At 46.9% G+C, this 26,472-nt stretch overlaps 1 protein-coding gene across 1 annotated transcript in view; it reads right to left on the bottom strand.

Moving 5' to 3' along the window:
• Positions 1–26,472, bottom strand: part of LOC310795251 (WD repeat-containing protein 17-like) — a gene marked incomplete at both ends in the record, with an annotated part of 124,543 nt that overhangs the window by 79,115 nt on the left and 18,956 nt on the right. Inside the window, 4 exon segments of the mRNA XM_083657311.1 lie at positions 8,936–9,104; positions 16,667–16,854; positions 18,929–19,051; positions 22,601–22,741. Coding sequence (XP_083513437.1) covers positions 8,936–9,104; positions 16,667–16,854; positions 18,929–19,051; positions 22,601–22,741 — 621 coding nt within the window.

The raw sequence follows: 26,472 nt of genomic DNA on the forward strand, positions 1-26,472 counted from the left end.
CATCTTTGTGTTGAACAATCTCCTTTGCAGCGGCATCTCACCATTTCAATGATGGACTCAGGAGCTGGTAGCACATCAGTGGTAGTGGGTCTTAACTGGCCTTTATCAGCCTTGAAGTAGCCATTTTTGAGAGGATTTAAAGGTACTTGCTGCTCAACGCTTGCCTGTCCCCAAACATGAGCTTGCACATGTACCCTAGCAATGTGCTTTTCCAAGGCACCCTCTGTAGGTGGTAGCCTTTAACTCTCTGCCATATACTTGCAGAACATGTGCCACCGCAGCTCTGGAATGTTTCTTAATGTTTATCCCTTTTGGGCAGTAGGCAGCACACACAAACCTAGCCAAGCATTTCTGTCGTTCCTCCGTTACTCTGGAGTCATCTGAAAGCTTCTGTACTTTAGCACGCATAGTGCACAGACTTGAATGCTCTTACCTTTTATTCCATAAAAGTTAACCTTTCGAACCACCCAGGTGACATGACGGTGACGTGGAACACCGCAGCCGCACCTGAAGGGATCACCTGGCCGATCCCTGTCTGTGATTGGACGCGACCGTAAGCCATTTTGTAGCGGCCTGCCAGACAGGGAACCCCACTCCAAGCATTCAACATTGAGCCAAGTATATACCCGGACAGCAAGGCTGGATAGTGAGAGCTCTCGCTTTCACTCGTAAAACCTTTGTTGCACAACCCCTACGTTTTACTTCGCTTCAGCTCGAGCTCTCACTAATGCTACCTACAACCGTCCTTGCTGCAACGAAGCACCGCGGTGCGACCTTCGGACGAAAAAGGGCCGTCATGGCATAGCGCACGGGAAGAAGATAAGACGGTGTGAGCGAACGTCGTGCCTACCACGTCCAAGCTATAATACCTCACAAAGGTGTCATGGGTTGACCATGATGCCGCAGCACACATGTCCTCTACCGATACACCGCACAATAGCGCCCAAGATGAAGCAACACCCCGCAGAGAGTGAGCTTTAATGCCCTCCGGTGGAATCTTCCCAACGGCAGAGTAGGTTAGAGTAATGGCCTCAACTATCCAATGCGACAAGCGCTCCTTGGACAGAGGCTTACCTAAAGCCTGAGCTACATGGCATACCAAGAGCTGGTTAGAAGTGCGTAATGTGCACGTCATATTCACATAGGCTAGAAGCGCCCGTACGGGGCAAAGCGCCTGGAGTCTCCTCCATTGGATCCGAGTAAGGAGGGTTAAACGCTACCAGATCTATGGTCATAGACCTGAACCCGGCCCTAATGTTCTTGGGCTGGTAAGTGGGGTTGGGGCGAAGCGTGACCCTGCGCTCATCATCAGAGAACACCATGCATGACTGTTGCACCGACAGGGCAATCAAGTCACCAACTCTTGCCGGAAGACAAAGCTAGCAGCAATGCCGTCTTCAGCGAAAGGTGTTTCAGACTGATTGTGTCAATCGGTTCGAAGGGAGGTCCCGAGAGACCCTCCAACACCGTAACCAAGTCCCATTTAGGGAAGACGCTCCTCATATGGGGCCGAAGCTTGCGGACGCCCTTCATAAAGCGAGAAACCAAAGACAGGCTTCCCACTGTCTTGCCCTCAATCTCTATGTAGCAGGCAGAGATTGCAACCATGTATACTTTGAGGGACTGTGGTGACTGGCCCACTTGCCTTGGAGGAAGCAGAGAATCCACTGTATGCCACAATATACTGGATCCAGGTCCTTTTCCGCACACCAGCGCGCAAAGGACCGCCACTTGTGAGTATACTGTGCACGAGTGGAGCTAGCTCTAGCGCTCTGTATGGTCTGTACCACGTTCATCGGTAGGCCCTGGGCTAACAACCGTTCCCCTTCAGGAACCAAGCTGCCAACTTCCACTTGTGTGGGGAAGGGTGCAGAATCTCCCCGCCCGCCTGCGACAGTAGGGGCAGTGGTGACCCAATGGTTAGAGAAGCGAGCTTGTGACCGGAAGGTCGTCGGTTCAATCCCCGGGACCGGCAGGATAAATCTGGGTGGGGAAAGTGAAAAGGCAGTGCTTGCCCCTCCCTCATTACCACCACTGAGGTGCCCTTGAGCAAGGCCCTTAACCCCAACTGCTCCAGTGGAGCTGATCAGTGGCCAGCAGATCAGACTGTGGTTGTACTGGTCAGCTTCCAGGTATGAATGTGTGTGAGAATGTGAACAGGGCACTCCTGAAAAAGAGAGCATTGCTCTCAGTGAGACTCTCCCTGTATAAATAATGGTAAAAAGGTCCACTCGACGTGGCAACAGCCACGGAGCCTCCTGCGCCAGAGCAATCAGGTCTGCGAACCAGATCTGTGACGGCCAATGTGGGGCTACCAGAATGAGCTGCAGGCCCTGCTGCCTCACCCTGGCTAGCACCTGTGGGATCAGGGGGATTGGGGGGAACGCGTAGAGGGCCTTCCCCGGCCAGACGTGCGCCAGCGCGTCGTGGCCCAATGGTGGGTCGTCCCCGAGGACAGAGAACCACTGGGGGCAATGGTGTGCGAGCCGCGATGCGAAAAGATCAACGCCGGCTTGACCGAACTTGGCCCAAATTTGTTCCACCACCTGTGGGTGGAGAACCCATTCAGAGTTGTGCAGGTTGCCCTGCGACAACAAGTCTGCGCCCAGGTTGAGGTGGCCCCGAATGTGGGCCGCCGACAGGGATAGCAGGTGAACACGAGCCCACTCGTGGATGTCCGTCGCTAGTACGTTCAAGGCCTGCGACCGGACACCGCCCTGGCGATTGATATACGCCACCGTGGCAGTGTTGTCCAAGCGTATCAGTATATGGTGACCCAATATCAAAGAAAGATCATTCTAAGATGACTAAAAGTGAAAGATCTAGCTATTTCCTAATTGTGACCTAATTTTTACATACCTTATGCAAATAATGCAAATTAGGAAATGTTGCATGTCTGCACTATGGTAATAGATGCATTTCTGGACATGGCAAACATGGACTTGGACTCTTAGATCGCCTTTCTAGGTTAACTTGAAGCAAAATTATAGCGATTTGGCGATTAATTAGCTCATTATGCTAATTACTCAAATTGCTCAAGATGCAAATTTAGAAACCACTTTTAATTTAATCCACAAGGCCTATAGATGACATTTCAGTCATAAAAGATAATAGGAAATAACATTGCTGGGCCATATAAGGGTTTCCAGTGCAGGCGTTTAATTTCGGTGGTCGCCATTTTGAAAGGCCAAGATGGCGACCATAGAGACTTTGAAAAAAATGGCAACATTGGTTTTGGGTTTCGTCACACTCTAAGCTTTCCAAAAATGTATAGTTTACAAACTCTCCAAAAATTTTGAACGAAGGTTGAAATCAGAACATTGGGAACCTGACTAATACTCTGCCTTTTGAACAATTGGCATATTCAGCTGTGGACCTGGCTGTCATGGAGATGTTGGTGGCCCGTATGCATGGCGCTAAAGTAGAAAATATGACGGCGTGGAATGCATTTATTAAAGCCCTGCGTGGGGACCATGGACGTCGCCATGATAGCTAGGTTGCATTTGTGTGTTTTCTTTGCTGTAGGGCATATATATTACTGCGAGCTAATATCTTTGTGGGTTTGTGGGTCCTGTGGGGAGGGGATGTTTTGAGAGAATGTGCCTGTGTATGTATAGGTTTTACTTCGTTTCGAACTCAAGCTCTCACTAGTGCCTAAAACGCTGCAACGCAGCCCTATGGAAGACTGTCATTTTGCTCCAAAATTACTTATCATTAAAACCTGACCACCCACCCGTAGGTGGCGTGGTACCCCCTGGGGCTGACACGGATCCACGTGACTACGTCACGTCCTGTCAGCCCAGGGCTAATCACTTTCCGTTTCTTCCACCCGCTGAAGAAGACGTGTTTCTAAATGCTCCGCGGTTAACTTTGAGTTAGCTCTTTTACATAGCTTAGATACTAGGCTCGTTCCGGCTGATTTGCCCACCTCAAGAGGTTGCGTGGACGGGATAAAGCAGGCTTCGGGGACCCGACCCTGTACCCTTCACCCTGCGGCGTCGGAACAAGTCATCTTAAGCTAAGAGTATCTTCCTTAGTTAACTGTTGTTTAGCTGCCGCCGTGCAGCTCATGTGAACGTTTTCCCCGGCTGGGGTAACGTTGTGTAGGCTTGGGCGCTGACTCAGGTCTGCACTCAAAACTCTTAGCTAGGTTGCATACGTGCAGAATAGCTTGTACCGTTAGCACTAGAACAACAGGCTAATTAGCACAGTTGTCACAGATAGATAGCTTTGCATCCGTGCGGTTGCTTCTGTTTGCTAGGTACTTTAGGCGCCAGCTACTAGCGTTAGAGCGCGCGCGTTACTCCGGCTGGAGTAACGTTAGATAGTTAGCTAGCTAAGTGTCTCGTGCAGCTAGCAGCTAGCTTGTAGCACGCCGGCTTTAGAGCGCGCGCGTTAGATAGTTAGCTAGTTTGCTCAGTGCAGCTAGCTTGGACTACCTTGTAGCACTCCAGCTATCTGGCTGCGTCCCCAGACAGGGTAACGCACCCGGTTTTGTGGCAGATAGCTAACGTGCACACGTGCAGTTAGTGTCTGTGTGCTAAGTATTTTGCGCCAGCTACCTCTGTGTAGGGCGCGCGTTAAGCGAGAGTAGTAGCTAGAAGCCATGCTCTTCAGTTAGCTAGATAGCTAGCTTGCTCCCGTGCAAGCCAGTATCTAGCGTTGTGTAGCACTCCAGCTATCTTACCGTTGCAGGCTTTAGCTTGCACGGTAACCCCGTTATTCCTGTTAGCAGAGAGAGGGGGGGAACAGCTAGGTGCTGTATTAGCTGTGAGGCTACGCTGGCCGGTTACGACCGGCACAATTAATTTAATGTGTGCATGCCTAAGGGCAGGAGCACGCCGCACAGGCGTTGCTGGGACCTACATCAATGTAGTGTAGCTTTACTGGCGTCGGCCCCGAAGGGGGCACTCTGAGATATTAGCTGGGCAATTACGCTAGCTAGGTGAGCTCGCCCCGTTGTGTGGGCCGCTTCTCTCAGTACTTACGCCATCTTAGCCAGCTTGCTTGTCTGCTAAGTGTTGCTTGCCTCGTGCATCTACTAGATTGTAACTCCCTCTGAGGAGTTTCTTCTGAGATTGACTAGCTTCGCGGGCCGCTGGCCTCTGCTTGCGGTCACGCTTGCTTCCCCGTGTTACTCAGGGTAGAGACTCGCTGCACCGGCTTGTGCGCAGGCTTGTGTTAGCGCACGCTTGTCTCTCAGTGCTTATGCTAGCTTAGCTAGTGGCTTCCACGCCTGTTCTCTCGGGTTAACAGGTTGTGGGTATTGGTGCCTCCCCTTCGGGATGGGCTATTGCCGCTTACGTTACCATTGCACGCGCACGTTCGCTAGCCTCCGGGTTGCTTACTGTCTAGCCTGTGCTTCTTGCTAGCCTGCTAGCTTGCTTAAGCAGTACTCCCGCTAATAGGGTGCGCCCTGCGGGAGCCTGCTATATAGTGCATATAGCAGCATATAGCGTGCATATAGCAATATTTAGTACTGTTTAGCACAGAACGATAGTATTTGCAGATAGCTGGCGTGCACCCGTGCAGTTAGTATCTGTGTGCTAAGTACATTGGGCGCGAGCTACCTCCGCTACAATAGACGTACCGCTCCTTGCTGGCGCTTCGCGTCCAGCAGGGCTTACAGCTCGCCAAGGTCTGGGCTCAGTGCCAGCCTTTGGCTTGGTTTTTTTTGGTGAACTGGCAGAAGAGTTGCCTCGTCCCAGCGCAGGCGGCGACCTTCCTGGGGCTCGAGCTATACTTCCTGCGCGCCTTTCGCCAGAGCGACAGGCTCGCACGGTTCGGACAGCAAGCCAAGGACGTTAGGTCTGTGCCCTCGGTGTCAGTGCATCAGTGCACAGTGATGTTGGGCCTGATGGCCTCAGCACTGCATGTGCTCCCGCTAGGGAGGCTACACATGCTCTCGTGGTCCAAATATGGTTCTCAGGCTTCGCCTGGACTCGGCCGGGGACCGTCATCGCAGGGTTCCTCTGACAGATCAGGCCTGGCAGGCGCTGGCTATATGGGCGGACCCCCGTTACCTCTCGAGAGGTACTCGGTGGGGCCCTGTCCCGCTCAGGATGGTGATTCGCACAGACGCCTCCCTCTGGGGAGGGGGTGCGATTTGCGGGCATTTTTCGGCGAACGGCCGGTGGGAGGCTCAGGAGCTTCGCCACATAAACGTGCTAGAGCTGAAGGCGATTCGCCGGGCTCTGCTTCAGGACAAGCCCACCATCAATGGCGCCGTGGGCCCATTGTTGGTTGGGAGCTCTCTTGGGGACCGCACTGCCGGACAAGTCCGCGTGCGGCCAGACTCGAAAGAGAACGTTGCCTCCGCAGTCCCCCCGGCCTGCGGAGGTAACACTTCCAGCGGCTCACACATGGGCACCATGTGCTGATTCGCTCGGACAATAGGGCAGCGATCGCCCACCTGAACAAACAGGGCGGTGTGCGGTCGGGGGCGCTGAACCATAGCGGGGATTCACCTGTGGGTGTATCCCCGTCTCCTTTCAGTGTCAGCGGTCTATCTGCCAGGACGGCGGAGTTACGACCGGCCTGCTGTCTCGAGGCAATCCCCGTTATACGGAGTGGTGCCTCCACCCTCGGGTGATGGAACAGGTTTGGGCCAGGGTTGGTCGCGCCTGCGTCAATCTCTCGCATCGCGGCGCGCGACACACTGCCCACTGTGGTTCTCGATCCAGGAGGACAGCCCCCGTTAGGTCATGACGCGCTAAAAGCGCACGCGTGGCCGAGGGAGGGGCTCTATGCGTTTCCCCCGACCCCCCCTGATCCGTCAGGTGTTGGACAGGGTGAGGGAACAGCGCCTCCGGCTCGTTTTAGTCTGTTTGGCCCAGGCGGTGCGTTTTTTCCCAAATCGGACCTGGTTACGGTGCTGGACGGGCTAACGGGTCATCCGTTTGAGCCCTTGGACTCCGCCGATTTAAGGGTTCTGTCTTTAAAGACCGCGCTGCTGCTGGCCTTGTCGTCAGGAAAGAGAGTTGGTGACCTGATTGCCCTCTCGGTGCAGCAGGCCTGTGTGGTTTTGGGAATGATGGGCGCAGGGTTACATTGCGACCTAACCCGGCTTACCAACCTAAGAATATTAATGTCAGCTTTAGGTCTATGGTCATAGACTTATCAGCATTCTGTCCCCCGCCGTTCAGTTAGAGACGGGTGAGGAGAGACGTTTGCTCATGCTGTGCCCCGTAAGGGCGCTCTCGGCCTATGTGGCCAGGACGCGTTCATTACGCATTACAGATCAGCTGTTGGTTTGCTTTGGGCAAAGGGCCCAGGGCGGACCCCTTTCCAAGGATCGCTTATCACACTGGATAGTGGAGGCGATCGCGTTGGCATACTCTGCCGTGGGCAAGGTTCCCCCAGAGGGTATCAAGGCGCATTCTACGCGAGGTGTTGCGACATCCTCTGCGTTGTTGCGTGGTGTGTCGGTGGAGGACATGTGTGCCGTGGCCTCATGGTCCTCTCATCACACTTTTGTCAGGTACTATAGTCTCGACGTGTCCGGTTCGCAGTTCGCGCACGCGGTGCTGTCGGTGGCAAGAAAGTAGTATCGTTGCCACTCTAATATGTCATTCGGTTAGGCATAAACGTTGCCATATGGCCGTGGTTCACCGGTGCCTTTCGGGTCGCCCTTTGGGTGCTCCCGGCAGCAAGGTCGGTTGAATTGAGGCACTAGTGAGAGCTTGAGTTCGAAACGAAGTAAAACGTTAGGGTTGTGCTACAACCCGGGTTTTACGAGTGAGAACGAGAGCTCTCACTACCCAGCCTTGCTGTGTCGATGCGTCACGGGGTGCGTCGGATCTCAGCGGGCTGGAAGAAATTAGAGTGATTAGCCCTGGGCTGACAGGACGTGACGTAGTCACGTGGATCTGTGTCAGCCCCAGGGGGTACCACGCCACCTACGGGTGGGTGGTCAGGTTTTAATGATAAGTAATTTTGGAGCAAAATGACAGTCTTCCATAGGGCTGCGTTGCAGCATTTTAGGCACTAGTGAGAGCTCTCGTTCTCACTCGTAAAACCCGGGTTGTAGCACAACCCTAACGTTTTATTTTTTCAGTCATTCTTCTTTTTTGTGGTTTTCTTTCTTATGTATTTTTCTTAATAAAAAGAAATATAAAAAAAGCACATCGTCTTTGGAGCGTTCATGTTGTTTCCACATTACCACTTAAAAGCTCATGAACACACCGAAGTCGCAAGAATGACTTCCCAACTTAGGAAATGAGACCATCCGAGGAACACGTGAATGCGGCATTTGTCATAGCTTAGCCGTAGCCTACTCCGCCACAACTGTTGCGGCTGTAAAAGAGTGGATAAATTGTTGTAAGTGTCACACAACCCCTGTGAAATTACTCGATTAATCACGATCAGAATTTGATCCATTCCATCCGATAACATTTGTAAAGTCGATTTAATTATTTTATCCACATTCCAGCTAGCAGAGGGCTACCTGGAAGTTATCCGGCTTGGTTGGCGAAAGTCTCTGGGGCACATGCACAATTACGATTCAAATGGGGATCTACAATCTCATCAGCTACAAGGGATGGGTGGATTCTTACATAAAAGTCTGATACTGCTGTAATATTGGCAGCCTAGTCTCACAAAGTTTTCTGCGTGAAATTGAGTGAAATAAATGTCCCCACCACAAAAGCGGTTGGTAAACTGTGCTAGTCTACAGCTCTCCCCAGATCGGCAGAGGGTGGAGCAGCGGCACAATTGGGGAGAAAATGGGGGGGGATTCAGAAAAACTAAAAAACGAAACAAAAACAAAGAGGTCCAACTATGTGTGTGTGTGTGTGTGTGTGTGTGTGTGTGTGTGTGTGTGTGTGTGTGTGTGAGTGAGTGAGTGAGTGAGTGTGAGAGAGAGAGAGAGAGAGAGAGAGAGATAGAGAGATAGAGAGAGAGAGAGAGAGAGAGAGAGTGTTTGTGTATATCCCACCAGGAGCCCAAGAGAGGGAGTAGACCACTCCTTCATTGCCTGGAGAGGTGTAGACGGCTGTTAATGTGTTCGTGTCCCAGACTTTGATGGTCCCGTCAAAACTAGCCGTGGCCAGCAGGTTGGGATCATCTGGTTTAAACTTACAGTCAAAGATGGTCTCTACATGACCCTGAATACAAAATACATAAAGACATATACTGTATTTAGATGGTTTCTACATGACCCTGAATACAAAATAAAGACATATTAAGATGGTCTCTACATGACCCTGAATACAAAATAAAGACATTAAGATGGTCTCTACATGACCCTGAATACAAAATACATAAAGACATATATTAAGATGGTCTCTACATGACCCTGAATACAAAATAAGACATTAAGAAGGTCTCTACATGACCCTGAATACAAATTAAAGACATATTAAGATGGTTTTTACATGACCCTGAATACAAAATAAAGACATATTAAGATGGTCTGTACATGACCCTGAATACAAAATAAAGACATTAAGATGGTCTCTACATGACCCTGAATACAAAATAAAGACATATTAAGATGGTCTCTACATGACCCTGAATACAAAATACATAAAGACATATATTAAGATGGTCTCTACATGACCCTGAATACAAAATAGATAAAGACATATATTAAGGTGGTCTCTACATGACCCTGAATACAAAATAGATAAAAACATATATTAACTCATTCACCGCCAGTTTAGGACTGCCAATATTTAGCACAGGCCAAAGATTTTCATAATTGTTGGTCATCTTTCAAGACCCACAGTAAATTATCTATTAGCACCAGAGTGATTTGCAATACCTCAAAATGAAGATGTACGTCTCTGGGTTCACCAGGGAAAAAAAAGTGAGCTTTTAGCATGTTCTGTACTCTACTTATAGCCATTTATATACACCCTGTTTTCACCCAAAAGGTCTCTCTGAGAAAAGAAATTGCAGAAAATGGCATTTATGTACAGCACACAATATCAGGCAGAACTCGCTCTCAATTCTTTTATTTTGAACTGTATTGACATCAGACATGTAAATATTATTCATTATGACACAAATGACAAAAAAAAAAATATATATATATATATATATATATGAAGTGCTTTTTTTACATTCAACAATACAGTTTGCTCAGTGTGAGTGAGTGTACAGACAGACACACAGACAGACAGACAGACAGACAGACAGACAGACAGACAGACACACACACACACACACACACACACACACACACACACACACAGAGAGAGAGTTCTGTCCACAGCTGCTGCTAGATCGCACCTCCTTCCCCCTCCTTCCCCATCAGCGTTTTGCCTCCTCTGCTGCTCGTTTTCCTCCTCTCGTTCGGGCTGGGACGAATGCTGCGACACGACACAGGAACGGGTCCGCGGCTTGGCTTTGGGACCAGGCGCTGCTGGAACCGGATCGATCATGTTCGTCACGGGTTTGACTAGGCAATCCAGGTTCGCCCTGCAGCAAGGCAGCAGTGCAGCGCGCCGAGAGGCGTTTCAATGGCGTTTTTTCCTCTGTACAAGGAAGCGCGTTTCTCTGTTTTTCCTCCTTTCCTCCTTCTTTCTGGTTTCAAACAACAGCTGCGGTATGTGTTTGATAACGTGCTGTCGGCTTGACTTTGAGGTTAGGGACCTGTGTCTGTGTCACAGGCTGGGTAAGTGTTTGAACTAAGCGCTGCAGTAATAAAACCAAAAACACGTCAAACACGTCATTGGCGGGGAGGGCTATTTCTGATAACACGTCAAAGACGTCTTTGGCGGTGAATGAGTTAAGGTGGTCTCTACATGACCCTGAATACAAAATAGATAAAAACATATATTAAGGATGTTATTGTAGGCCGTATCTCATGGATAAATAAACTGTAAGAGGTTTTGCTAGAAGTCATATGTATTGACTAATATGTCACAAAGGCATAATGATTTATTATCTTGTAATGTTCTAATAATACTAATACAGAATACTACTACAAATACTGTACTACCATTACTACTCAATGGTTAACAGTCTTCATTAATGTCACTTGTTAACCCTTTAAGTAAACAACTTTATACTTTACACATCATGTGTTAAGCATTTACAAATACTTCAGTAATTAAGTGAATAATAACAAATTAATGGGAATCTTAGAATGTCTTAAGAATACTAAAATGATACAGTACATAAATTAATTGATATATTAACATGTCATTAATTCAGGTTTAAACAATACACATTATTCATTAATAATAAAAAATACAGCAAATGAATCAATTTGTCGTTATAGGACATCAACCATTAAGTGATAATTAATGGATATTAAGTCGTGATTAATTAACCATTTATTAGTCGTTATATAAAGGCTCATTCTAATGATAATAATGATGATACTACTACGACTACTAATCAGGGCTGTAGTCGAGTCCAGATCGAGTCATTGGTTAATTGAGTCTGACTCAAGGCCAAGACTGAATCCGAGTTGAGACCAGGGGCTCTATCGTTGCAACGGCCTATAAACTGCGCTTAGTGCCAGGCGCAGCGCAGATTAGTGGGTGTGGACCAGCGCACTCGATATTTTGGTGTCGGCGCTACAGGTGGCCTTAAGGATTATAACCACGCCTTTTAAGCGTAAAATTATGCACAATCTGCTCATTGGGGAAGTGCAGTAAACAAATCATAAGTTTCCCTTTAAGCTCCAATTCCACGGAGCGATCCAGTCCGGTCAGAAAGCCAAGCGCTCTGCTCCCCCCCTCCCTTTCATCCCCGTCTGTCTGTCTCCATATATAGGCTATTATTCCATATTATTATGCTTCTCAAACCAATCTAACTGCAGTTTAAATACTGCAAGCATGTAAATACGTTACACTATAGCAAGATCAAAGTGAAAAGAATGTTCTAAACGCATTGGCTAGAAAAATATAGCCTATCCCTATGTCATGATGAGATTAGATTGGTGAAAGTTTGTTCAGAATGATATCGTTTTCTCTCCCCTGCTGCACAGGTAGGATGATGCACATAAATATAGCCTACATTATGTAAAGTAATTGCATAAATGTGTTTTTATTGTAAAAGAAAATGTGAAGTAGGTCGTCTTATTGGAGCGACATCACAGTAGGAAGTCACAGTAGAACCGTGTTACGGCTGTCACTCATCTCCTAAATTACGTTAAATCTGCGAGGGATATATATACCACCATGATGACCTATATGTTTCACATAGGGTTGTGTTATGATTTCAAGATTTTATTTTGTCCAATATTGAAATGTTCTACAATTGCATGTTGTGTTAACATTACACATTATTTCTATCTACCTTTCTATCTATTTAGGCTCATTTGGTTGCTATTTATTATCGAAATGTATTAGCCCAATGCATGCTGGGAGATTTCACATGTGTGGCTTTGTGCCTGTCTGCTGTCTGATGCGCGAGGGAGTGAGAGAGAGAGAGGGGGGACAGAGAGTGAGATGGCAGAGGAGAGGCCGCGCAATTACGCACAATAATAGAACCGGCAAACTTTTTTCCATCAGTCATCAACTGGCGCACTGAATAGGCCTGGTTTTGAAAAGCGATTAGCGCCAAATTAACGCCAGGGCGGAAGATATCGTTAGGCCGGTATATAAGGCCGAAACGCCCATTCTGGCCTATTCTGGCACTGCGCCACGCCTCTTTGGCGTAAAGCGCATTTCGGGGCTTAAAACCATGTTGCTATCTTCCCGAGGCAGGCGCAAGGCACGTTTTTTTGCGTTTAACGCCAGTTTTTGCGCCTAAGGCCTGTTGGAGAATAGGGCCCCAGGACCACAAAACTTTTAGTCCAATTCGACAGCAATACCATCGCATTGTGTTATCCAAGGCTATTCATTGTATTTATTGACTAAAATAGCATATCTTTGTTTATTGCCTAAAATAGAAGGGAGGTTTCTAAAACCATTTAAACAAAGTTAGCATGTTTTGAGGACAACAATAATTGTAGGCAGCTTATTTATGTTCATAATGTACAGTAGTTGCATCTTTACTGAACTAGAGGTGGATTCATCTATTGCACCTACTTTTTCATATTGCTCCACAGCCATATGCTGCTCTCATCATTGCTTGACTGACAATATTCTTACTTGGCATGACATTTAAATTTAACTAGAAATATTGCGTGCTCATTTCTAGCGTGCCTCGCATGCTTGCCTGCAATTGTGTATGGCGCCACGAGCAGCACGCCTTGGCCCTCGCCTTATATATAGTAGTGAGATCATATTATTGAAATAATCTTATGTCATACTAAAACTGCATAGCACTCAGCACTTTAACAGTCCATCTGGTTGTGTACAGTACTGACAAAAAAGAGAGAAGGACAGATGGTGATTTTTATTATTTATTTATTTCATCAAAACAAAATCATTGATGGCGTAGTTGGCAATATCTACAATAAGTAGTCACTAAAGCTTTCGGTGAACACATAACTTTATCAATTGTGAAAACTTTATCATTCGCTGCTGGTTACTTCAGGGCCGGCTCTAGTCATATTGGTGCCGTAGCCGAGACTTGATTTGGCAATACCAGCCAATATGGCTGCTAGATTTTAAAGTTACCAGCCAATTAGAATTTCCACTAGCCAAAATGTTTTCCTTGAAATAAACCAGAATATGAGTGCCACTGGGTTAACATAAGCATAAATATCAGTACAAATAAGTTATAGCATAATGAATCTATAAATTGCAGTATTTCATTGATCAATTGTGTTATTTAAAATTGTGTGAAAATAAAGAGATTTTTATTTATTTATCCATTTACTTATTTATTTTTTTACATGTAAATTGGTAGCAGGGGAGCAGTGTGTCACTTACTCTGTGTTTATCCGGGCCTGACTTGTATGTCACTTTATTTTTTATAAATAAATATGAGGGGGTGCCCCTTTTTGCCCCTAAACGGTCTGTGCACATCTCTGGATCACAGCAGCAGAAGCTCCTCACTTGCATGTTTGAACTCCCACCATCTGCTCTCTCTCTCTCGCCCTCTCTTCACATTAAAAATCGTCCGAGTGTTTTGTCAATGAAAGCTCACCTTATCTGAATCAGCAGTCATCAAGAAATGTTTAAACAAGGCTCCAGACGACTGAAAGCAATCAGCATTAACTCATTGAGTGCCAGCCACTTTTGGAGAACGGACGCTCCCAGTGCCAGAGTTTCAGAGCGTTTTCAGTGATTTCTCGAGGCCCACAGAATATTGTGTGATATTACTATGTAAACACCGAACACGCACAAAGAACGAGGAGACTCTATTGTATCATCAGCAAAAAAAAGTTTATTGATACCATTTTCCGTTCTTTAGTTATGAGCCGGAGAAGATAGGTTGTTTTCAGCAAAACACACGTTTCAAATTAGAAGCTGAGATATTCAGCCTTTTGTGAAATGAAGCATTTCAAGCACATTCACTGACTCTGAAGCTAATCTTTTCTGATGTAGTGACGTGGTGTAGTTGTGTGGTGCCCTGCATGCCCCACCCCCCTCTCCCCCCCCTCAGCTGCAAACTCCTCCCCACACTAACACACAGCCTCACGCACCCAGCGTCTATTTTCGGAGCCTCCATTTTTGTGCGCTGGCTCCCAGCGCGACACGGAAAAGCCAAACCGGACTGCTGAGAATGGTTTGGCCCTTCGGCGTCGGGTGCTGCTTTTCTGGCGGCTAATCGTGTGGAGAAACTATGCAGCAGAGACAGAGGGGCTCAGTTGTGGGCGCGGATTGACTGCTGTTCGCAGCCAACGTCAGCTCCAGACAGAGCAATCTATATAGCTCTGGCTGCAGCATGCATCGGTTTCTCTTTCATCACGGCTTTTTCCTGCTGCTTTCCTGACCTTTCTCTAATCTGGAGAGCACTGTCGCCACCTAATGGGTCCGTAAAATAGGTTATACACCTTCAATAGCTACAATATTTGTACAGGAGATGCATGAGGCTTTGATTCACGTCCCACCGTCAAAAAACGCATTTGACGCCGATCGACGTCATTGGCACTGAACGTTACTATTTACTTTGACGCCGATCGACGTCATTGGCACTCAATGAGTTAAACGCTAGTCTAGCAGATGTCAAACAGAAACAAAACTAATAAAATTGGTTAACTAAATTAAAGCAGCGTATACAGCCTTTTAAAAATGTAATTTCCTCGTTCACTTTTGAGAGAAGAAGGCAGGTGAAGTGAAACTCAGACACTCACCACCCCCGACGTACTCAGCTGTTGCAGCTGTACTAACGCTGCGCCTGGATCCTGTCTGTGACAAGCCACAAGCCGTTTGTCCAACAATCGCATGCAGCATTCTGCACCATGGCTAATATAATAGACATCGGTGACAACAGATGCGGGATTCCCGCAATCCTGCGGCCAATTTCAGGCACTGATTGTGCAGAAAAGGAGGGGCGGGCCCTGTTTGTTTGTTGTTGTTGTTTTGTGAGGGGCTACACGCCCTAGCTGAACTGGCGCCTCAGGCAGGAGGCTGTTTCGCCTGTAGGGTGAGCCGGCCCCAGGCAGGAGGCTGTGTCGCCTGTAGGGTGAGCCGGCCCTGCAGGAGGCTGTTTTGCCTGTAGGGTGAGCCGGCCCTGGGTTACTTTCTTATGGCTCATTTCCACCACATTCTACAGCCCTGCACAGCTCGTCACGACTCGGCTCTACTTGTTTCAACCCGATGGACGTTTTGCTTCCACCGCTGGTCATCTGCCCCCGCCCACACCTGGTCATCATAGCGACCGCATATCTGCCCTCCGCCCATATTCCGAAGTAGGCTATAACATATAACGTTACAATTAAATCCATCCACAGAACTTTTAAACTGTTTATGAAATACTGGTGCCTCTAAATGACCTACAGTGTACATGGGCAAATGTGACAATCGGCCAGGAGAATGGATATCACTTTGTTGTTAGTCAAACTCATATGCGCTGCGCGAGGGACGGGCACGAGGGATGGGGGTTGCGCTACAGAGTGAAGCCTCTACCCCGGCGGCCTCTCACCTGGCAAGACCGCGGCTTCACCAAAGCCCCGCCTGCGGCCTAGCGGAGCCGACGCTGCAGACAGCTACAAAGGGCTTCCTGAGAAGCGGATTTTTTTCTCTTATAAAACAATTGAAAACCACCATCATGTTAAGCTGAGTAAGGAGATCGCTTTTATTTCACCAGAGCCGAAGGCAGCAACACAAAAGACTGATGGAAATAACAGAAGAGAAGGTAATCCCCACTAAACTGGTATCCAGCATTGACAGTAGATAGAGTAGACACGATTCTGCCTGACCAATCAGTCGTCTGCAGTGTTTTCACATCACCGTATGGTACCGGGTCCACAGCGCTAGAACCTCAACAAAGCAGGGACCAAAACTAGCACGACTCAACCCCGACTCGACCCGGGCTGGCCAGGTTTTTGACGGTGGAATGAGACAAAAAAGCGAGACGAGCTGGGCGGGGCCGCGCTGATACCAGCGGTGGAAATGGGCCATTAGAGGAGATTACAATTACACAAACAATAACATTATGTAACGTTAATTCATCCGAGACTGATTCAAGGCCGAGTCATATTAACTATGAGTCTGAAATGAGACCATTACTGTCAGAAAATGGTCTTGAGTACTACAGCCCTGCTACTAATTGTGATGATAATAATAATAATACTAATAACAATTATAAGAATGATATCATCAACATAAGAAGAAGCATCTATTAACATAACAAGATAAAGGATATTAAAATATACCAAGTCTCTTAGGAAGTCCCATTTCTTGGCCCCCATGTCGTAGAGTCCGACCCCTCCATCCATGAAGCAGCAGACAGCATGGCCCGGGGGCAGAGAGAACGACTGGTTCTGGGAAAGCGTTGGTGGGGGCACTGCCTCACTGGTGGAACTGGTATACTGACTCTTACTAGGAGAACAGGAACTAAGAGCTAAGAGAGTAAAAAAAAGGAGGGAATTCAGGATGTTGTGACATTTATTTTTATTAGACAAGTGATTTCACATCACAGAAACCCTGACATTTCTTGAGTCTCAATCATACAGTACAGTACTTGTGTTGGCATACAGTACAATATGAGTACAATATGATACAATATGGTACAATATGATGTGAAGTCAGACGCCTATGGGTTGCTTAGCATTCATAATATTAATAATAATAATAATAATAATAATAATTTATTGCATTTATATAGCACCTTTCTAGATATCGGGGGAAGGGGGGGGTAAACTTAAAGGAACACTCCGCCCATTTTCAACCAGCTTTGTATCATTAGAACATCAGTATTATATCAGAAAACTGTAAACGGTTTTGAAGTCTGTCATTTCATTTGACAGTTATTGAGTGTTAAAGTGTGGACCAGTGATGTCACTGGTCCACACTAACTCAAATTAATAACTCATTAACTCAAATCAACTCTCAATAACTGTCAAACTATTCATCATTCATCTAGTTTGACAATTATTGAGAGTTGATTTGAGTTAATGATAGGGGTGTCACGATACACAAATTTCACGATACGATACGATACACAATATTGGGTTCACGATAACGATACGATACGATATTTTAACAATATTTTTTTTAACAAAAGTAAATTATTTTTATGTATTTATTTATCATTTATTTAACCATGTGAGTCCCGTTGAAATCGAAACCTCTTTTCAAGGGAGCCCTGGGAAAATACTGGAAAAATAGTCTTTCATTTGAAATACACAAAATACAAAACAAATGCTGTTTTTGGAAATTGTTATTATAATAACTAGAAAACAACATGGAAGATAATGCTTCTCTTGCAATAGAATGTGTCACACTGTCACAAACTAAATGTTTGTTGCATGGTGAAAGAAAAATAAAGTATACAATCTATTTCTTAAATAACTCATGCAATGGTCCCTAAACTTATGTAATCTTATGTACCCCTTGAGCTGTTTTGCCATGCCAGTAGTAGTCTACCCCCTCACTCATGCGTGTTGATTCTGCTAAATTTGTTCTATTATTATTCAGGAGCAATTTTTTTTTTTTTTTTTTTTACGATATAATTTTTTTCTGACGATACGCATATCGTGACGTTTCGATATCGCGATATATCGTGCGACGAAATATCGTGACACCCCTAGTTAATGAGTTATTAATTTGAGTTAGTGTGGACATGGGGCGGCTTTAGCTCAGGAGGTAGAGCGGGTCGGCCAATGACGCAAGGGTTGGCGGTTCGATCCCCGCTCCCTCCCAGCTGCTGTCGTTGTGTCCTTGGGCAAGACACTTAAAGGCCGGCTTTACCGTGGGGAATATGAATATATATTAATTCTTAAAAAATCTTAAATTTCAACGGATTCGAAATTTAAGATTTTTTAAGAATTAATATATATTCATATTCCCCACGGTAAAGCCGGCCTTCAACCCTCCTTGCTCCCGATGGTGTGTAGGCACCCTGCGTGGCAGCCTGCCGCCATCAGTGTATGAATGGGTGAATGTAGACTATCTACTGATTGTAAAGCGCTTTGGATAAAAGCGCTATATAAATGCAGGCCATTTACCAATGTGCCAATTAAGAACGGGTGACTGAAGGGAGGCCTGTGTGGGAATTTAGCCAGGGCACATTGGCACAATGACTTTTTATGTTTGGGGTTGTTGGGATTGCACAGAATTAAACATTTCCTGATTTGAGAGTTAAGGTTACATCCTCCATTTTTAGAGAAACCTTGAATTCACTAAATGTACACTCTCATGTTGTGAAGACAGTTTTCACATACTAAACAAATCAAACGATGGGTAACAACCTCCTGGTGGTCCCAAGTGTGTCATGGGTTGAAGGCATAAAGGGGTAAACTAGCTTATCCAAGTGAGGGATCATTCTATAATCGAAAAAAATTTAACAGAAGGATGACGTATCTATAATTGGTCAAAGTGCTGCTTCTAAAATAAAGGCAATGAGTGTAGACCCCCCCCTCCAGTTTGGTGAGCCTTTGAAATGAATAACACCTCTCATGATGGCTAAATGTTACCTTTCTTGGCAGGAGGGGAGTTGAGGACGTGCAGAGCATGAAATCCAGTCTTCTTCAGTTTAAAGTTGTCCAGAGGAGTGGAGCGAGAGACGTTCCATATCCTCAGTACTCCAACCTGGGAGTCTGAGAGAGACAAAGACCAAATAAAAAATGAATAGTTAATACAGACAGGCGAGTTGATCTGTCCGGACATGGACATCTTAATGTAAGGCCGCTTGTCCCATGTTCCCTGGTTGTATTTATAGCCGAAACTAGAACTTATATCATGTCTGATGCCATAAGTGACCCTGCCGATGATACGTGACATTACTGATGACATTACGGTCAGGCTAGGAGCAGTGGAGCGCCCGGGGACCAACTTCTTCCAACCGCCGCTAGTCAGACTTCTGCTTTTAGTGGGGGGTTATACAGTATATGGAGGAATCCCCAGTGGAGCACGGGGAGAACATGCAAACTCCACAAGAAAGGCTCTTTCTCACGAAATAGTCCACCTGGGCACCAGGCACTGAAGGTATGGGGAGATACCCCCAGTGTCAACAGTGACCCAGGCAGGAATCAAACCCTGGGGCCAGATTCACAAAACCTTCTTAAGAAAGAAAATCTTCTCAAGTGCCATTTCTTTCTTAACTTTGGTCTTAACACATTGACTGCCAGCCGTTTTTTTTTTTGCTGTAGGTAGCTTTTGCCAAGCCGTTTTTTGAGGATTCTGGCTCATTTTACAAGAGCCGAGGATTCTTTTCTGCTTGGAGTTTGTCAACACAAAGTTCACAAAAGTACTAATAGAATGTGTGCTTTCTCTGTCTAAAAGAGTTAGTTTGTAGAGTTAGTAGTTATGTAGATATTAGCCGTTGAGTACAGCATGGTTTTAGCGTCTGAGACTGAAAGCTGAGATAATCGCAGTTTTGTGAAATTCAATCAAACAGGCAGAACAGTCACTTTAACCATTTATTTTTGGCATCAGTGAGAGATCAGACATCCAAACAATATAGTTCCGAACGCCCTCTCCTTCAACTCCTCCCTCCGTGGGCGTGTCTAGTGGCTTTCAGCCTGCGTTTGTCACAAGCGAGTGCTCTGCTGCTGCTGCTGCGAGTTTGAGCAGCCTCCCTCCCTGGCAGCGAGTTTGAGCAGCCTCCCTCCCTGGCAGCAAGTGTGGATAGGGCTCACTCGTCTCTTGGGTTTGAGAGCCCCGATGAAGCCCCGTGCGACTCTAGGCTTTATGCTGCCCACCCAGTCCATTTCTGGAACCCCCCACCGCAGCAGCGCGAAAGCGTCCCCGCCTACAGTATGAGAATGAGGCTCGTTCGTTTCTGACTGTAAAATCGCCAAGCCATTTCCTTGAGAATGGAGGAAGCAGCCGCGGGAGGCGGCTGCTTTTGGTTGACTTTCTCTCTGTCGGGAGAGGACCGTCGCCACCTAGCTGGTCGGTAAAATAGATTATACACATTCAATACCTCCAATTCTGGTGTAGGAGACGTAAAAGGGGTTGATCGATGTCCCACCGTCAAAAAAAATAAATGTTTATGTAAGCCGAGATATCTCGTCCTTGGCACTCAACGGTTGGATTATGTAAGCCGAGATATCTCGTCCATGGCACTCAACGTGTTAAGAAAAAAAATAGGATAAAATGCTATTCTCAAAAAATGTTCGTATGTATTTTCTTAACTTTCTTCTTATGTTTCTTCCCAAGAAAAAACTTAAGAATGGTATTCTTGAAATAAAAGTTCTCTGATTTGTTCTTGATTTTTTTCTTAACTTTAAGACAGTCCTTCCCCTGTCTTAAAATTCCTACAGTGAAAAGTTAAGCCTCTAATATCATATTTAAACACATTTTAGACAAGTAGGTTCTAGTTCAAAGTCTACACAGCTACACCTAACATTAAGATGAACATGTATTGTACATCTTTATTTGGTGTTGGGTCACTCTGTCTGTTGTATTTGTTTTTATCTAAAAGCGGCCACTAGGTGGCAGTATTTCTTAAATTAACGTCAGAATGCCTACATGTTCAGTAGAAGAAGAATAAAACCAACGAAGAAGAACAACGTAAGATGAGACAGCAAGCCTCTGTTACTGCTGTAATGCTGTAATGACTGAGAACATTCAGTAAAGACCATTTAAGTTTTAGAATAGTTTCCGTTTGTTTATTTATGTTGTAGAAGTTGTAGTTACTGTTGAGAAATATAATACTGCCTATCTAGCTAATTGTCTTTGCTAGCAATAAGCTAGCAAAGACAATTAGCGAGAGGCTTATTTACAACAGACATGACAGACAACAAACACCAGCAAATGTTTAAATCTTTGCCCTATAGTTGTCCTACTGTACCTGTAAATAGGTACAGTACTGTAGATGTAAGCACTTTGTGTTGCCTCCTATAGCCTCATCTCCTAGCCTCAAAAAGTTTATTAAGTTAGACCCTATCTTAAGAAGTTCTTAAGTAGAAAAATGTAAGAAGTTCGTAAGAAATAAGACTGTTCCTAAGAAAATATTGAGGAATTGCACTTAAGAGCCTTCTTAGGAACTTCCTAAATTTTCCTCTTATGTAATTTCTTAAGATCTATCTTAACACATTGAGTGCCAGCGACGCCATATGGCGTCATTAGAAATTTACCGTAGGCTGCCAGCGACGCCAAATGGCGTCAGTAACTCGAAATTGTTTTTTTGACGGGGGGGTGTCGATCTATGCCTCTTACATCGCCTCTTACAATATGATAGCTATTGAATGTGTCTAACCTATTTTACAGAACCCTTAGGTGGCGACAGCGCACTCCAGATGAGAGAAAGTGGAGTAAAACCATAGAGTAAAACACACAGAAGAAGTCGTTTGGGAAGAGGAAATCGCATCGCATCCGTCCGTATGCAGCTGCTTCATTGAAGCATAACGTAGCTGTGCCCCTGCAGCAGCCAATCTGCTGTCACAATTGAGCACCTCGTGTCCGCTGCAACAATCCATTCGCATGATCAGCCGTGGAGTTCTCAACTGGAAGCATGGTGACATACACGCGGGTGTAAAAAAGCTGGATCTAGCGGAGCGGACTTTTCACTGCTGAGCACATGCAGAGCAAACGCACTCACAGCAGAGCCGAGCCGAGCAGAGAGATACTCCTCCCACAACGGGGGGGGGGGGGGGGGGGGGGGGGGAGGTGGGGCACGCAGGACACTACAGTATACAACAGACCCAGGCAGCTGCAGCATTACATCAGAAAATATTAGCAATGAGTCAATGATGTGCTTGAAATGCTTCCTTTCACAAAAGGGTCATTATCTCAGCTCGTAGAAAAAAAGGGCTGTTTTTGGTCTAATCAAGCTATCTTCTCCGGCTCATAACTAAAGAACGGAAAATGGGATCAATAAACTTTTTTTTGCAGGTGATAGAAGAGAGTCTCATCGTTATTTGTGCGTGTTCAGTGTTTACATAGTAATTATTAAAGAAATTATATGACTGTTTTAAAATGCATTGCGGCCTATGTGGCACAGTACAGCACCTTTTGCCCAAGGGCCGTGGCACTCAAAGTGTTAAGAACACATTGGTGAATCCGGCCCCAGGACTTTAAATATATATCCACATTTATGCAGCAAGGGGCTCCAAATTAAGTCTATCATGTGTTGTCTGTCAGTTATTGTGATCACACATCACGCCCCCCCCCGCACACACACACACACACACACTCCTTACCACCAGTGATGAACATGCCTGGCGCAGATGGGACCCAGGCGAGACACTGAACGGATGCAGCAGCCGAAGGAAAGCAGAAAGAGGTGATACAGCCCAATGCCTCGCTGTCCACCAGCCTGATGCCATTGTGGAGGTTAGACACTGGAGAGAGAGGAGGTGAGAGGTGGAGAGGAGGTTAGGCACTCGAAAGAGAGGACGACAGAGGAGGCATTATGGAGGTTAGACACTGGAGAGAGAGGACAGAGGAGGCATTATGGAGGTTAGGCACTGGAGAGAGAGGACAGAGGAGGCATTATGGAGGTTAGACACTGGAGAGAGAGGACAGAGGAGGCATTATGGAGGTTAGGCACTGGAAAGAGAGGACGACAGAGGAGGCATTATGGAGGTTAGACACTGGAGAGAGAGGAGGTGAGAGGTGGAGAGGAGGTTAGGCACTGGAAAGAGAGGACGACAGAGGAGGCATTATGGAGGTTAGACACTGGAGAGAGAGGAGGACAGAGGAGGCATTATGGAGGTTAGACACTGGAGAGAGAGGACAGAGGAGGCATTATGGGGGTTAGACACTGGAAAGAGAGGACGACAGAGGAGGCATTATGGAGGTTAGGCACTGGAAAGAGAGGACGACAGAGGAGGCATTATGGAGGTTAGACACTGGAAAGAGAGGACAGAGGAGGCATTATGGAGGTTAGACACTGGAGAGAGAGGACAGAGGAGGCATTATGGAGGTTAGGCACTGGAAAGAGAGGACGACAGAGGAGGCATTATGGAGGTTAGACACTGGAGAGAGAGGACAGAGGAGGCATTATGGAGGTTAGGCACTGGAAAGAGAGGACGACAGAGGAGGCATTATGGAGGTTAGACAGTGGAAAGAGAGGACAGAGGAGGCATTATGGAGGTTAGACACTGGAGAGAGAGGACAGAGGAGGCATTATGGAGGTTAGGCACTGGAAAGAGAGGATGACAGAGGAGGCATTATGGAGGTTAGACACTGGAGAGAGAGGACAGAGGAGGCATTATGGAGGTTAGACACTGGAGAGAGAGGACAGAGGAGGCATTATGGAGGTTAGGCACTGGAAAGAGAGGACGACAGAGGAGGCATTATGGAGGTTAGACACTGGAGAGAGAGGAGGTGAGAGGTGGAGAGGAGGTTAGGCACTGGAAAGAGAGGACGACAGAGGAGGCATTATGGAGGTTAGACACTGGAGAGAGAGGAGGACAGAGGAGGCATTATGGAGGTTAGACACTGGAGAGAGAGGACAGAGGAGGCATTATGGGGGTTAGGCACTGGAAAGAGAGGACGACAGAGGAGGCATTATGGAGGTTAGACACTGGAAAGAGAGGACAGAGGAGGCATTATGGAGGTTAGACACTGGAAAGAGAGGACGACAGAGGAGGCATTATGGAGGTTAGACACTGGAAAGAGAGGACAGAGGAGGCATTATGGAGGTTAGACACTGGAGAGAGAGGAGGACAGAGGAGGCATTATGGAGGTTAGACACTGGAGAGAGAGGACAGAGGAGGCATTATGGGGGTTAGGCACTGGAAAGAGAGGACGACAGAGGAGGCATTATGGAGGTTAGGCACTGGAAAGAGAGGACGACAGAGGAGGCATTATGGAGGTTAGACACTGGAGAGAGAGGAGGCATTATGGAGGTTAGACACTGGAGAGAGAGGAGGCATCATGGAGGTTAGACACTGGAGAGAGAGGACAGAGGAGGCATTATGGAGGTTAGACACTGGAGAGAGAGGAGGACAGAGGAGGCATTGTGGAGGTTAGACACTGGGGAGAGAGAGAGGAGGAGAGAGGAGGTGTTATGGAGGTTAGACACTGGAGAGAGAGGAGGCATTATGGAGGTTAGACACTGGAGAGAGAGAGAGGAGGAGAGAGGAGGCATTATGGAGGTTAGACACTGGAGAGAGAGGAGGTGTTATGGAGGTTAGACACTGGATAGAGAGGAGGTGTTATGGAGGTTAGACACTGGAGAGAGAGGAGGCATTATGGAGGTTAGACACTGGAGAGAGAGGAGGAGAGAGGAGGCATTATGGAGGTTAGACACTGGAGAGAGAGGAGGCATTATGGAGGTTAGACACTGGAGAGAGAGGACAGAGGAGGCATTATGGAGGTTAGACACTGGAGAGAGAGGAGGACAGAGGAGTGATTATGGAGGTTAGACACTGGAGAGAGAGGAGGACAGAGGAGGGATTATGGAGGTTAGACACTGGAGAGAGAGGAGGAGAGAGGAGGCATTATGGAGGTTAGACACTGGAGAGAGAGGAGGAGAGAGGAGGCATTATGGAGGTTAGACACTGGAGAGAGAGGACAGAGGAGGCATTATGGAGGTTAGACACTGGAGAGAGAGGAGGACAGAGGAGGGATTATGGAGGTTAGACACTGGAGAAAGAGGAGGAGAGAGGAGGCATTATGGAGGTTAGACACTGGAGAGAGAGGACAGAGGAGGCATTATGGAGGTTAGACACTGGAGAGAGAGGAGGACAGAGGAGGGATTATGGAGGTTAGACACTGGAAAGAGAGGAGGACAGAGGAGGGATTATGGAGGTTAGACACTGGAGAGAGAGGAGGAGAGAGGAGGCATTATGGAGGTTAGACACTGGAGAGAGAGGAGGACAGAGGAGGGATTATGGAGGTTAGACACTGGAGAGAGAGGAGGAGAGAGGAGGCATTATGGAGGTTAGACACTGGAGAGAGAGCAGGAGAGAGGAGGCATTATGGAGGTTAGACACTGGAGAGAGAGGAGGAGAGAGGAGGCATTATGGAGGTTAGACACTGGAGAGAGAGGAGGCATTATGGAGGTTAGGCACTGGAGAGAGAGTAGGACAGAGGAGGCATTATGGAGGTTAGACACTGGAGAGAGAGGAGGCATTATGGAGGTTAGACACTGGAGAGGAGGAGAGAGGAGGACAGAGGAGGCGAGAGGAGGACAGAGGAGGCATTATGGAGATTAGACACGGGAGGAGAGGGGTGCAACGGGACGGGAGTTGCGCGGGACTCAACGTAAATCTCGCGGGGGCGGGCGGTAATCACGTTGGCGTGGGCGGTAACGGGCGGTCAAAAAATAAACAGCAGGTCCCCCGATTGCAGTCTCTCCTCGTTTACTGCCGAGTAAGTCATCATCTCGGACATAGACGATCAGTGCGAGCACTGCCCAGCCTGTAAGTTGCTAGGCAACCCTGTCCCCTTTGCACTGAGCAGCACAGCTAGGCAGCATGTGAGAGGAGAACAAAAAGTTTTTACTCAGCGTGAAACGAGGGAATAAAATTGGAGACGGCAGCGAGGGCTGTTCAGTTACACCCAGAGACATTGAACTGTTCAAAGCCAGCAGAATGGCCATGCTGGATAAGAAGAGTTGACAGATTTCAGATCGCCTCATGACTCAAGGAGAGGAAGATCAGGTGAACTCACTCTTCTATGTGATGGGATTGGAGATGCAGCTGATGATGTTTCAGCAGTTTAACCAGCATCTGAGGCAGATAAGAAGAAATATGAGGCTGTTAAAGCAACAGCGTTTGAACAGCGCTACATAGGAAAACATGATGTGATGTTTGAGAGAGCCCAGTTCAATTAAGTACTGCGAGACCCTGCTTTTTTTTAATAGCGGATGGGAGCAGGCGGTCGTGTTAAGGGGTGGTCAGTGACACACACATTGCGGGAGCAGGTGGTAATGGTCAGAAATCCAGCGGGAGCGGGATTAAAAAACAGTTCCGTGCACCCCTCTACACTGGAGAGAGGAGGCGTTATGGAGGTTAGACACTGGAGAGAGAGGAGGTGAGAGGAGCAGAGAAGAGAGGAGGAGACATATTTGGCTAATGCTTCAACCTGCCAGCCTTATACCTTTATGGAGGTTAAACACTAG

The sequence above is a fragment of the Poromitra crassiceps genome (assembly GCF_964638095.1).
Source record: "Poromitra crassiceps genome assembly, chromosome: 21".
Lineage (NCBI taxonomy): Eukaryota > Metazoa > Chordata > Actinopteri > Beryciformes > Melamphaidae > Poromitra > Poromitra crassiceps.